Source organism: Eurosta solidaginis, chromosome 2 (genome assembly GCF_040869045.1).
Source record: "Eurosta solidaginis isolate ZX-2024a chromosome 2, ASM4086904v1, whole genome shotgun sequence".
In the NCBI taxonomy this organism is placed as follows: Eukaryota; Metazoa; Arthropoda; class Insecta; order Diptera; family Tephritidae; genus Eurosta; species Eurosta solidaginis.
In genome coordinates, this window is record NC_090320.1 from 266,419,373 (window position 1) to 266,432,128 (window position 12,756).

At 33.8% G+C, this 12,756-nt stretch overlaps 1 protein-coding gene across 3 annotated transcripts in view; it reads left to right on the plus strand.

Moving 5' to 3' along the window:
- LOC137240902 (uncharacterized) overlaps positions 1–7,816 on the plus strand; it is a 41,706-nt gene extending 33,890 nt beyond the window's left edge. Inside the window, exons 3-9 of one of the 3 annotated variants that reach the window (XM_067767843.1) lie at positions 563–704; positions 786–907; positions 975–1,088; positions 1,150–1,362; positions 1,433–1,784; positions 1,852–2,011; positions 2,099–2,947. In XM_067767843.1, coding sequence (XP_067623944.1) covers positions 563–704; positions 786–907; positions 975–1,088; positions 1,150–1,362; positions 1,433–1,630 — 789 coding nt within the window. In that variant the 3' untranslated portion in view covers positions 1,631–1,784; positions 1,852–2,011; positions 2,099–2,947. Of the gene's footprint in view, positions 1–562; positions 705–785; positions 908–974; positions 1,089–1,149; positions 1,363–1,432; positions 1,785–1,851; positions 2,012–2,098; positions 5,127–5,902 lie in introns of those variants that run through there. The other 2 variants (XM_067767841.1, XM_067767842.1) reach the window with 2 other exon arrangements.
- Positions 7,817–12,756: the final 4,940 nt, after the last annotated feature.

Here is a 12,756-nt window from a genome sequence, read left to right on the forward strand (position 1 = left end):
ATTCATTTCCAGCTCAACCCAATTAGCCTGAATATATTGTAGCTGAGCCGAGGATGACACTGCACGTCCACACTCAGAGAAAAATTGCATTTTAAAATCAAAAATAAAATTTTTATTTTTAATATGCACGTTTTTAACGAGGACATTATTATTTTAAAAATGAAGATTTTCAAAACAAATCAAAATATTTTTAAATTAAATATGTCATTTTTAAAATTAAAGTGTATTTTAGATTTTAAAATGTTTCATATTTGAATTAATAATGTTGCATTTTTAATTCTAATATTGACATATTCATTTTAAAAATTGCGTGCGATTACAACGTTCCATACTTGAATCAAAAATGTACCACTTTAGTTCAAACATAAACGTCTTTATTTTAAACATGTTCATATTTAAAAGTATGGCTCATGCATAAGTAAGAAGAAGCAGTTTGCTGAGTTTAGTTGATTTTGTTTGCTGTCCGTTCTGACAAAAAATTTATTTTGTGGATTTTGCTTGATATATTGTGAACAAAATGAACAACTCGTTGCAAATTGATGATTTTATTTATAATTTCGAGAACGTGGAATCTGAAGAAGTGTGTACAAATTTAGAAGGAGTAGTTGTTACTACCACACAAATTGTTGACAATCAGGATGAGGAGAAGTTGGTAGAGCTACCCGAAGAGTTTGATTTGGTCGACGTTTTGCCATTCCTAAAAGGTGAGTAATTACTTAACAAATAAATATTTGTATCGAGCTAATAACTTGCTATTATTACATATATCTGACAACGACCTGCAGCTTCGCAGATAACTTTCAGAAGCCTGCAATTTCTAAAGGCTGCTGACCTACAGGAAGCCATTCCGCCGCTGGGTCTACGTGTAGAGTTTAGAGAGAAATTATTTATTTGGAAGAAAAAAGAGGTGCGTATGTACATTGGTAAATTCTTAAAAAATCTTTATCCGTTCACATATTTTATTTTGTTAATAGTATGGAATAGATGATGAAACCATGTCGATGCCAAGCAAAGTAACTGAATGGTTACAAAGTAATAACTTTATGCCGTCAAGTCAATCATCTTCTTCGCCTCACTGTCTCAACAAAGTAAGTTTAATAAATTATTTTCGATCTAAATACCCCTAATAACTATCCTTTCTTGAACAAGGATTTACTAAGCTTACTCCAACAAACTTGCAAGGGGAAGCTTTTATTAGAATCCTACAAAAAAAATCAACATTTGACCAACAGAAACCGTGACGACCTCATAAGCATAGTTATTGACGAAGTTATAGCAAATGACATTATACTAAAAGCCAAGGATTTTGCAAATTTGCTCGAGCAGATTATAAATCTCTTTCCAAACGAAAATGCTGCTCGGGTAATATATTTATTATAAAATTGATTAAAAAATATAACTAATTCTGCCACCTGTTTTTCTAATTTGCCAGGAATACTATTATATTCCGCGCAAGGGTAAAAAATGCCCTAGTGGAAAGTTATATGGGAAATATGTTAACCAACGCAGTAAGAAAAGGAAGAGCATGTGCTTTGAGCAAAACACACCATCACCTGCTAGTGATAATACTGGGGCCCCACCGAAAATGACGAAGTTCCTGAAATTGATGTTACTATATGTAGAGCATTGAAAACATCTCTCAGTAGAAGCATTGCTGATTGGAATGAAGTCAAAGATAAATGGCAAAAAACATTAACTTGAGACAGAATGACTTAAAAGAACTAACAAATATTGATTTTCTCCAAACCTGGCCGAAATATACTGATTCGCGGGCTCCTGAACTGGTAACTATGAAAATACATACATACATACTTAGTTTGAATTTCCCAGCAACACATCCACACATTGCAGATATACCTTGATTTTAAGATCATGTATCCTGGTAAGGAGAATTGTTTATATTCGAAATGGGAAATTTTTACCGAAAAAATACAACGCTTTTATGAAGTTAATCTACACAACGATTTTTGCAAGCAGCTCTTTTCTCTCGCTAAAGCTTCAACGAAAAAAGGTACATAAACGCTGATCAAGTGTAATGAAACAAAAACAAAACACTACAAAATCCATGCGCTTACGTTAATTTATGTTTTTTTTTTAGATACACAAGACTACATTCTTACAACGCTTCTAAATGGAGTTCTTCCACCTTCGTCGAGGTTTCAAAGTTCGTGCGGGAAAATAAGGAAAAAGGCCACAATAGCAGACGCACAAGAAAGCTTTGTTTTGCTATTAACTTCAATCAACGATTACGAAAGAAAAATTACTGATTTAATAAGTATGTACTACTCTGTAGGAATGACAATACAGCCTTTCATAATTGTCGAAGGAATAGTTGAGGAAGATATTATAGGATTTTATATATATTTTGATAAAACATTATATAAATATGAGTCCTTTCTAGAATGTTTAGATATCTGTTTCAAAATCTTTCACACACTTTCTCTAAAATATCCTCAGGCATGTGAAACTTCTTGGACTTTCATACAACACTTTTTTTTTGAAATTTATACTTCATATGACTGCAAGTCGGCAAACCTGACGTCCCTTTTGAGTTTTATGACAAATAATTAATTCGTTCAAAATGTTTTTTTGCTTTAAGTGTCACAAAAATTTTTCAGAAGCTGACGCCTTAATATGTCATTTTAAAGTATATCATAAGCTTTCTACGAAACTTTTACGACTGCGTTGTAAGCAAGATAACTGCAATCAATTATTCACAAAATTTTCTTCTTTTCGCAATCATTTGCAAAATATTCATACAAAATTTGAAAGCACATCCGCACAAAACGTAGCTCCAACGGAAGATATGTTGTTACCGATTTTAAGTAATAGTTCAAGTACAGAAACGGAAACACAAGATGGTGCTAATTTATCAGTGCAAAATATTGTTAATGAAACTAAAAATCTAAAGAAGAAGGCGCTGTATTTATCTTTAAGTTTGTATGCTCAAAACAATTTGCCACGAAAACAAGTAATCGATATTCAGTCTATGGTATCTTCTCTACTTTCGTCTATATCCTTTATTATACATAATGTATTAAACTCAGAGGCTATTAGTGATATTAATGATGACTTGCAACTACTACTAGAATTTTGTAAAAACCCTTTTCAGGATATAAGCTCTGAGTATAGACTCTTTAAGATATTAAAGGAACTTAACTTATATGAACATCCAAAGACTATCACCATCAAAGAATCTGTTACTGAAACAACAAAATACGGTATCCCAACCTTAGCTCCTAAATCATTCGACATATACATTATGCCATTAAATTTTCAGTTCAAAGCTATTTTTGAGATTCCATGCCTTTTGCAGAGCACATTACAGAATACAGAAAAATACTTAAAAGAAAGTAGTATACAAAACTTTGTCAGCGGCAGAATATTTAAAGCACGAAAAGATAAAATTCAATCTGAATTAGTTATACCATACATTCTTTATTTTGATGATTTCCAAATAAACAATGCTCTCGGCAGTCATACGTACTCGATATGTGGATGTTATTATAGTTTTCCATCAATGCCAAAACACCTGATGTCCAAACTACAGTACATTTTCCATGGAGCTTTCATTTCAACAAAAACAGTTAAATCCAGCGGTGTTGAGAACTCATTTCTATACCTTGTACATGAGTTAAAGCTCCTTGAAGAAGGTATTGAAATTGTGACGGAAAATGGAAGTAAAAAAGTTCATTTTGTGCTAGGTTTAGTAATAGGAGACAATTTAGCCGTTAATAGCATAATGGGGTTTGTTCAATCATTCAATTCTAAGAGATTCTGTCGTGTTTGCACTAGAACAAAAGACCAAATGAGAAGCGATGTATCAGAGGAGCAAGAGGCTTTGAGAAATGAAGAGAACTATTACAAAGACTTATCAGAAAATAATTATCAGGAAACAGGAATAAGGGAAGTTTGCGTTTTTGATAACTTAAAATATTTTAGTGTGACTGAAAATTTTACATTTGATTTAATGCATGATGTTTTCGAAGGAGTTTGTATATATGATGTTTGTAATGTTTTGCTAAATTTGATTAAAGACGAAGTCATAACACTCGATATTATTAACAGTAGAAAACAATTTTTTCAGTTTGGCGAAATAGAAATAGGCAATAAATCTCCCCCTTTAGAAGCCGCAAGATTAAGTAATTATAATTTAAAAATGTCCGCATCTGAAGTGGCATGTTTTATTCATTTTTTACCCCTAATGATAGGCGACTTAATACCACGCGATAACGAGCACTGGAAGTTTTTTTTAATTTTAACGCAAATAATAGAATACATATTAAAACCTCAAATAGCTACTGAAGAGCTGGTTGTCTTGGAAGAGCTAATTAAATCACATCACTCTATTCATATTCGGCTTTTTGGGACATTAAAGCCCAAACATCATGTTCTTGTGCACTACCCCACAGCTATTAAAAACTGCGGACCTCTTAAATATATTTGGAGTATGCGTTTCGAAGCGAAGCATAAAGAAGCTAAAGTATATTTTAACAGCATTACTTCGAAAGTTAATCCTCCATATTCTATAGCAATAAAGTCAAGTATAAAATTTTCTAAATTTTTGTTAGATAATGAAAAATCATTTGAATCAATTATTAGTTATAAAAGATATGAAATTCTAGATTTAACAAAAGAGGAATTTTTTTTAAAAATAAATATCAATCAACCCATTAATTTTAAAACTGTAATGTTGTTAAATGAAGTACATTATAAAGGCACTTATTATAAAAGCAATTATTATTTATGTTCTCACAATAATTCTGAATTATTCAAAATTAAATCATTTCTGTATCAAAATAATAATCTTTATATTATATGCTATCCTATATATATTAAAAGCTTCGACCAACATTTTCATTCCTATGAAGTTGGCTTGAAAGAAGACGTTTTAAAAGTTATAAATATATCTATGTTTACAAGTCAACCATTACATTTATATTCTATAAATAATGGCAAAACATACCCAAAACCAAAATATCTTTAAACGTTGTATTTATCATGTATTTATTCTGTAACAAAACAATAGACATGTGATGTTTTGATCAGTTTTGATTATCTTAACTTGTTTGAATAATACACATAACTTTATTATATATAAATATATATGTAGCTCATTTCATTTAAATGCCGAATTTAATATGATAAAATTATAATAAGGCATTTTTGATAGTACAATTTTAGATTTAAGTTTTTGATTATAACTAACAATTTTTGTATGGCTTAAAAAAGGTGAATAAATAAAGTGTGGTGAAGTCGAAAAAGTAAAATGTTTCATTATCAAAACGAATACGTGCATTTTTAATTCAACAATTTAGGTATTTGATTCGATATAACTCATATTTGATTTAAATATAAATATTTTTAAATCAAATGCGTTTGTTATTTAAATTAACAAAACCCATGCTTGAATCAAAAAGGAAAATTTTTAAATTAAATGTGATCATTTTTGATTCAAAATCGTGATGTATTTAAAATGAAATTGGAAAATGTTTAAATCAAATATCTTTTTACTTGATTTTACAACTTTATAATGCACATTTTTAAAATAAAAATTTTCATATTTACGTCACTTTTAAATACGTTTTTGCTTGGATTAAGCACGTTTTCATTGATTTTACAATGTTTTTTCCCTGAGTGCACTCAGACTAAAATACAAGAACGGAATTATGAGCTATATTTAAGATATTGAAAAGGAGAACGTGATTATATTAGGTTAGGTTTTAAATATGTAAATTTTAAATAAAAATCAAATTTCGTGGGAAAACTAAGGACCGTCTCAACTACATACATAATGCTTGCTTTGCTTTGACTACTGTTACAAAAACTATATTAACAAGAACTATATTACCTGCGCATATCACAGCCTCGCTTTCATCACTTGATATCTCTATTTTTTCAGCAATTCTGTTGCTGCTGTCAATGCTTGCCTGACGCAAGTTGAAGCTGATATTAATGCTGTTTGTGAATTTTATAATGCGCGGCCCAGGGGTAGTCAAGATACAATTAATGGTAATGAGATCGCCGTCATTAATACTGATGTCAGTAACGAAGGCTCGAATGCCGCTGCTAATACTGATGTCAATAACGAAGAGTCGAATGCCGCTGCTAATATGGATGCTTGTGCTGCATCGAATCATGTCGCTTCTGAAACGGCAGCTTCAAGACATCGTGCTCCTAGGAAGGTGACTGCCGTTCCGCGTCTTAGGAATATTGTTGTAAAAAAACTGGACCTGGAGCTGACTGCAGATGATATATTAAATTACATTCGCTCCAAGCTTGGTGTTTCACTTCATTGGAAACTATTAAGAATTCTTAAGTTTCCTTTGAAGTCCAAGGCCAAAAGTTCTACTTTTTTAATCAGACTTCCTGAAAATTTTTTTTATACAGTACGGGACTCTACCTTTTGGCCGAAACGGTGTGTGGTAGGAAACTTCTATAACGATAAACATGGTCGAAATTCCAAAAAGGTAAAAGTCTAGAATATGTATCGACTGCTAATACGCGTCGGAAAATATCGGGGGATGTTAAACGACGCGTATTAACCCCAAGAACAATAACCCGAAGGCGGAAAAGAAAGATTTTACCTCTGTCCGGAGATATTTGCAGTTGAAGTTGCCAATTTTCATGTGGTTATTGCAATGTTGTCAACAAAGGGATTTTGCACGGATTATTGGTGGACCGGCCAGCGTAATTTTTTATAAGCGCGGCCGAAGGCCGCCAACTCAGAAACGTATTCTGCCCAAAAATAGTACCGGGGTCATTTTCTGCATTCGGATTATTAATATTGATGCCAAGACGCGTCGTTTGACACATCTCACGACATGTTTGGAAGCATATTAGCACTCGACCCCAGTTCTAGACAATTACCTTCCAAAAATGGGTAATTCTTTACTTTAGCTCACAAATTAGCAAAAATATCGGGAGATGTGTCAAAAGACGCGCTTTGGACCCAGGACCACGAATCCGAAAGCGGAAATTGGTAATTTCATTTATTTTCGGAGATATTTGCAAACAAAATTGAAAATTTTCATGTGGTAATTTTGATGATTTTGCAGAACCCACAAGAAAAACTGTGGGTAAAAGTGTTTTGCCCCGATATAGTTTTGGTCTCCAAACCGGTGTTGGACCCACCCAGGGTAATTTTTTATAAGCGCGGCCGAAGGCCGCCAATGCAGAAATGTGTTCTGCGCAAAAACTATGGATCCCACCCCCGGTTTCGGAGCACTCCGGGACCATTTTTGGTATTTTTGGAAAAATCCTTTGACAGACAATTTTTAATTTCCACTTTCGGATTCATGGTCCTGAGTTCAAAACGCCCTCCCGATATTTTTGGACGAGTTTAGCAGCTGTGAGCTAAAGTAAAGAATTACCCAAAAATGTGTCAGGCAATTTTTCACGAGTGGTACAAACTTAAATAGTGTTTTCTCAAATTTATATGGGCGGTAGAACAAATTATTTCACGATTTCAAATGCCTGAAAATTTCATGAGTTACATAAGCTGCATTAATAATTTTCAATATATCAACGCCGTATAGAATTGACATGTTTGCTATTGTGAATGCTGAAATATTGTTAAAACGAAATTTTGGCATATTAAAATAAAAATGTAAAAAGTATGTTTTTTGTTTAGTGACAAAAGATGTTTTTTTTCTTCCCCTAATTCCCTTTAATGTATATCTACCATTAGCTGTATTTCGTTGCTAACTAGTACAATTAAAACACTAGCTAGCTTACCGAATTGCATGGAAAGCAACTATAAAAAGTAATCGAGTTGAGTTGGCTAAGCGGTTTCAGGCCCCTATTATGAGACAAATTCGATCATCGACTGTGGTCGAAAGAGCTGATCGAACGAATTTTAATTCGGTATTACGACGCGTGTTTGATGAAGGCAAGCGTTATTGTGAATTTCGATAAATTCAAAAGTTCACAGTAGCAAAGTTCCAATACTCTGTCAAATAAAATAAAATAAATAAACAAAAGCAGAACTAGTTATTAAATGCAAATATTAAAAATAAAAGTATGACTACAACGGAATTGTTGTTTGATGATTCGTCAGATGAAGAGGAAAGCTTACTGGAGCTAGCCAGAAGTAGAAGACGGTTGAGATGCTTCAAATCCTTTGGAAATGAATTCCACCACGTAAGTGTAGCTTTCTAAATAAGTTGTTACATTGTTGAAATTATAAGTTTTGTTTATAGATTTATTCAAAATTTCAGACTGTCCAAAGAAGCGTTCATGGACTTGTTGTCCAGTACAGATGAACTGCTGCAGCAATGCACAAGAGCCAAGTCTATTCCTAATATTTTTTAATTTTGGCAACAGTTCTCCGATTTCGTGCTCAGGGATCCTACCAACTGAGCGTTGGCTACGAAAATGCACTCGGACTTGCCCAGCCGACTGTTTCTGTGGTACTATCAGAGGTGTTAAATGTCTTGGAAAATTTTATTTGTGAAAGATGGATAAAATTGAATTACGAGGAGGCTGAGCTGCATCAAGCAAAGTTGCATTTCTATAATGTGCAAGTTCCTTTGCTATGTGGGAATTTTGTTCCATAATTGAAACCAGTCTTTCAAGCTGTTGTTTTGTACTCACGACCTTGGATCTATATAAAATTAATTCAAATAGTTTAAACTTACTAGTAGGTAGTAAAAAAGTAGAACATAAATACAAAAAACTTACATTTTAAACAATTCTTTTTCTATTCGATACAGCATCGACAAAAAATTTCTATTCGCTTGAAAATTAGATACACAACGAAAATTTCGACAGAGATAAGTTGTCATAATACCAAATTCAAATTCGATTTTCGATGTTCGATAGCCAGCGAAGATCGAATAATGTTCATAATAGGGGCCTCAGTTGAAACCGCTTAGGTAATTGTCGACCTGATTGATAGTGTTGTATAGTGTTGCATATTCAAAAATAGGGCACTATTACCCTTCAAAAAACGCGAGTACTCCATAAATAATGTAAGGAATACTCCTTTGGGAGTATAGGAGTATTCCAAAACTAATCTGTATTCATACAAAAAATGTGCTCCAATTAACATTGCAATGTCCTAGGAGAGGAGCAGGTGATCCCACTCTCGATTTGTTTGTGAGTATTCCATAGAGTACATACGTGAGAACACTTTCCAAAGTACTTTCACTGTGGTACTCCATTGAGCACCCACAGAGGATCATATGCCAAAGTACTAAAGAGGAATTGTGTCAATTATCGGAGTGAATTTAATTTAAAATGAAAGTAAATGAAGAGGGGCAATACAACTTATATTTTATACTACGAATATTCTTATGTTATTCAGCATTTGCGTGAATAAAGAAACTAATATTTCTCTATACTATATACCTAAAACCAGTGCGCGGTTGCATTTTATCAGAGTTGCCATAGTAAAATTTTATTATCAGTTATTTGTATGCAATATTTTACTTTTGGTAACTCTGTTGCACTATGCTCGTGTCGTGATCACGGTCGTTAAAAAACGAGGAATGATCGGCTGATGGTGGTCCGCAAACGCATTGCAAAGGAGTATTGTTAGAGTACTCCAACATGAAGAAAATGGAACACGTAATCCAACAATTTTTGAAGGGTATGAACGAGCGAATGAAATGAACATACGAATGTGCAGATAAACAAAAATAACAAAATAACAGCGTGGCGGCAGGGTGATACGCATTTCATGTATTTTGTTTTTGTAATTCTCTGGTTGAGTGTCAAAAATATACTGCGCTAGAAGTAGAAATGTCATAGCAGGTAAAAAAAGGTACAATTAGCTGATAAACTTACACCGTCTGTATGGTTTTGCCATAATGAATCTGTTTAGCTAGTTGAAGCGTTTTTTTCTGCAAAAAAAAAAACACCTATTGTAAAAGACCCGTCACATGAGCAGTTTTTCATATAGATGCGTTTAGTGGAACATCAAACTGGCGGACACTTTTCTCCAAGTCATGACATTTGCTATGACGTAATAACTAATTCCAATTCTCTATCTATGTATATATCTAAAGCTTTGTTGATATCAGCCATCAACAGTTCTGGGATGCAAACATTAGAAAAATTAAAGAAATTCTCACCAGCAACAACTACCCACAAACACTTATACACAGCCTAATAAGGGAAAAAATATCAAATATTGAAAACAATCGCAATAAGAGAGCAACAAAAGATACCACAGATCAGCCCAAACAATATTACAGTGTTACATATATACCTAGACTGACAGAGAACTTCGACAAAACCATCACATCCAACAAAAGTAACATACGCTTGGCATATAAATCCAACAAAACATTAGGAAGCATTTTTACAAAAACAAAAACACCACTTCAAACTTCACAACATAATAATATTGTATACGAAATACCATGCAAAGGAACAGAGAACGAAAGCTGTGATAAAATATACATAGGCACAACCAAACGAAGCTTTGGCGTTCGCCTAAATGAACATGAAGCGGACATTAGGAAGAAGAAAACAAACACAGCTCTCTCACAGCACACCACAGCGAGTGGCCACACAGCTGATTTACAAAATGCCAAAACATTAGATATAAAGAAAAACGGACAAAGATCAGATACACCATAGAGAGCTTAAGAATAATGCAGAAAAGGGACAAAACAGTAAACATAAAAGAGGACACTGATTGCATTGCAGCGGCTTATTTGCTTTGCATATAATTTTCAATTTTAGTTGACAAATGTACCACGCACAGATGGTATTGATGTGTTAGTGGTAGTTATGCAAATTGTGATATTTTACGTACATATATTTGTAAGTGACCTTATACAAAAATTTTATTGTTTCGGTATATTAACAAAATTCAAAATTTTTATAATTTCATGTAATTCTTCAATGTTTTTTGATGAAAATAATGTTAAATAAATGCAGTTTCGCCCCTGAGGAAGCTAAGGTGCTTAGCGAAACGTTGGGTCGCAATAGTGAAGTTTTACTTGCACTAAAAATAGCAACCATATGGTCAAGAAAAGCCTATTCTCATATAAAATTTAATACAAAAAATTGTTGACCGGCTATCATTGAAAATTACAATCACGGAAGGCCTGCCGATAGGATGAATATTTGTAGTTTATGCTTTTCTTATAGCCATGTGCGTGTGTATGTAATTACTTCAGATGATGACTACATGTGTGTGTGTGATATCTCTTAACTTCGAGCTAATGGTTATGTGTGTGGAATGATCTTCGTTGCCTTGTACATAACTGTCGCTACCTGCTGGGTTTTATTGTTGCGATTATTTACTAAGAGCATAGTGATGCCAACATTCGCCATACCGCTCTTTTATTTCTCTATGTATCTATTTCACTGTGGTGTGGTGCTATGTGATATCATATTAGCGTTATTTTATTGTTGTTTTTCCAAATCCGTTAGTTTGTAATTTTCCGTTACATTTTCTTTGGTTTTTTAATGATGACAATGATTCCCGTTAGGAGCGCAAAAACTGTTCCTAACTCCAAGTAAGGGAAGCATTGCATCTCCCAACTCCGACAGAATGGAACCCAAGAGCCAACCTTCAGGCCTATTTTTAATTCCAGCTCAACCAAATTAGCCTGGATGTATTGTAGCTGAGCCGAGGACGACGCTGCACGTCCACACAGACGAAAATACAAGAACGGAATTATGAGCTATTTTTAAGATATTGAAAAGAATAACGTGGTTATATTAAAACTCGGGAAAATTTGTAAGTGCACTTATTGAATTTGGATAAGGAACTCCTCGAAATGGTGTATGTAGGTTTTTAACGGAAATTTATTTTCGTGTCAACTACATAGATATGCTGGTTATGTTTTAACTTCTGTAACAAAAACTGCGTTGACTGCGCATATCACAGCCTCGCTTTCATCACTTGATTTCTCTTTTTTCAGCAATTCTGCTGCTGCAGTCAATGCTTGCCTGGCGCAAGTTGAAGCTGATATTAATGCTGTTTGTGAATTTTATAATGCGCGTCACAGGGGCAGTCAACAAACAATTAATGGTAATGAGATCGCCGTTATTAATACCAGGGATGCACCTTAACGTTAAGCTAATCGTTTATCAAAAAATTTCCACCGTTTCCGTTGAAACACTTCGAAATATTATCGATAAAGGAATTATCAAGATAAATTGTATCTCGTTTTTAACCGAAACGAAACGCTTTCGTTAACGTTAAAAACGTGATAATTTATGTTTGAATTGTGCTGGCAATAGCCATGGCGCAGCCGTAAGGTGGTAACAGCGAGCGGACATACACACAAACTCCATGTAATTTGTTTGTGTAATTCGTTGGTGGTGATGTCAAAAATACTCTGAGAAATGTTCGTACTGTCAAAATTCATGAGAAAAGTTGCAATCAGCTTGGCTAATACTTTCGCCTTAACGAGTCCGCCATCAATCAGCTTTGCCAGCATAGTTTGAAATTAATAATCAACATAAACGATTTGATTTCGTTTTGATATGGCAGAAAACGAAACAAAATCATTTCGTTAATTTGACGTTCTTAACGTTAATAAACGAAACGACTAATTATCGTAACGAAATTATATCGGTTCGTTGGTTAAGCATGCCTGATTAATACTGATGTCAATAACGAAGGCTCGAATGCCGCTGCTAATGCTGATGTCAACAACGAAGGCTCTAATGTCGCTGCTAATAGTGGTGCTTGTGCTGCACCGAATCATGTTGCCTCTAAAACGGCAGCTTCAAGACCTCGTGAGGAAGGTGACTGTCGTTCTGCCTCGTGAGAGAATTTTTGTATCAGGA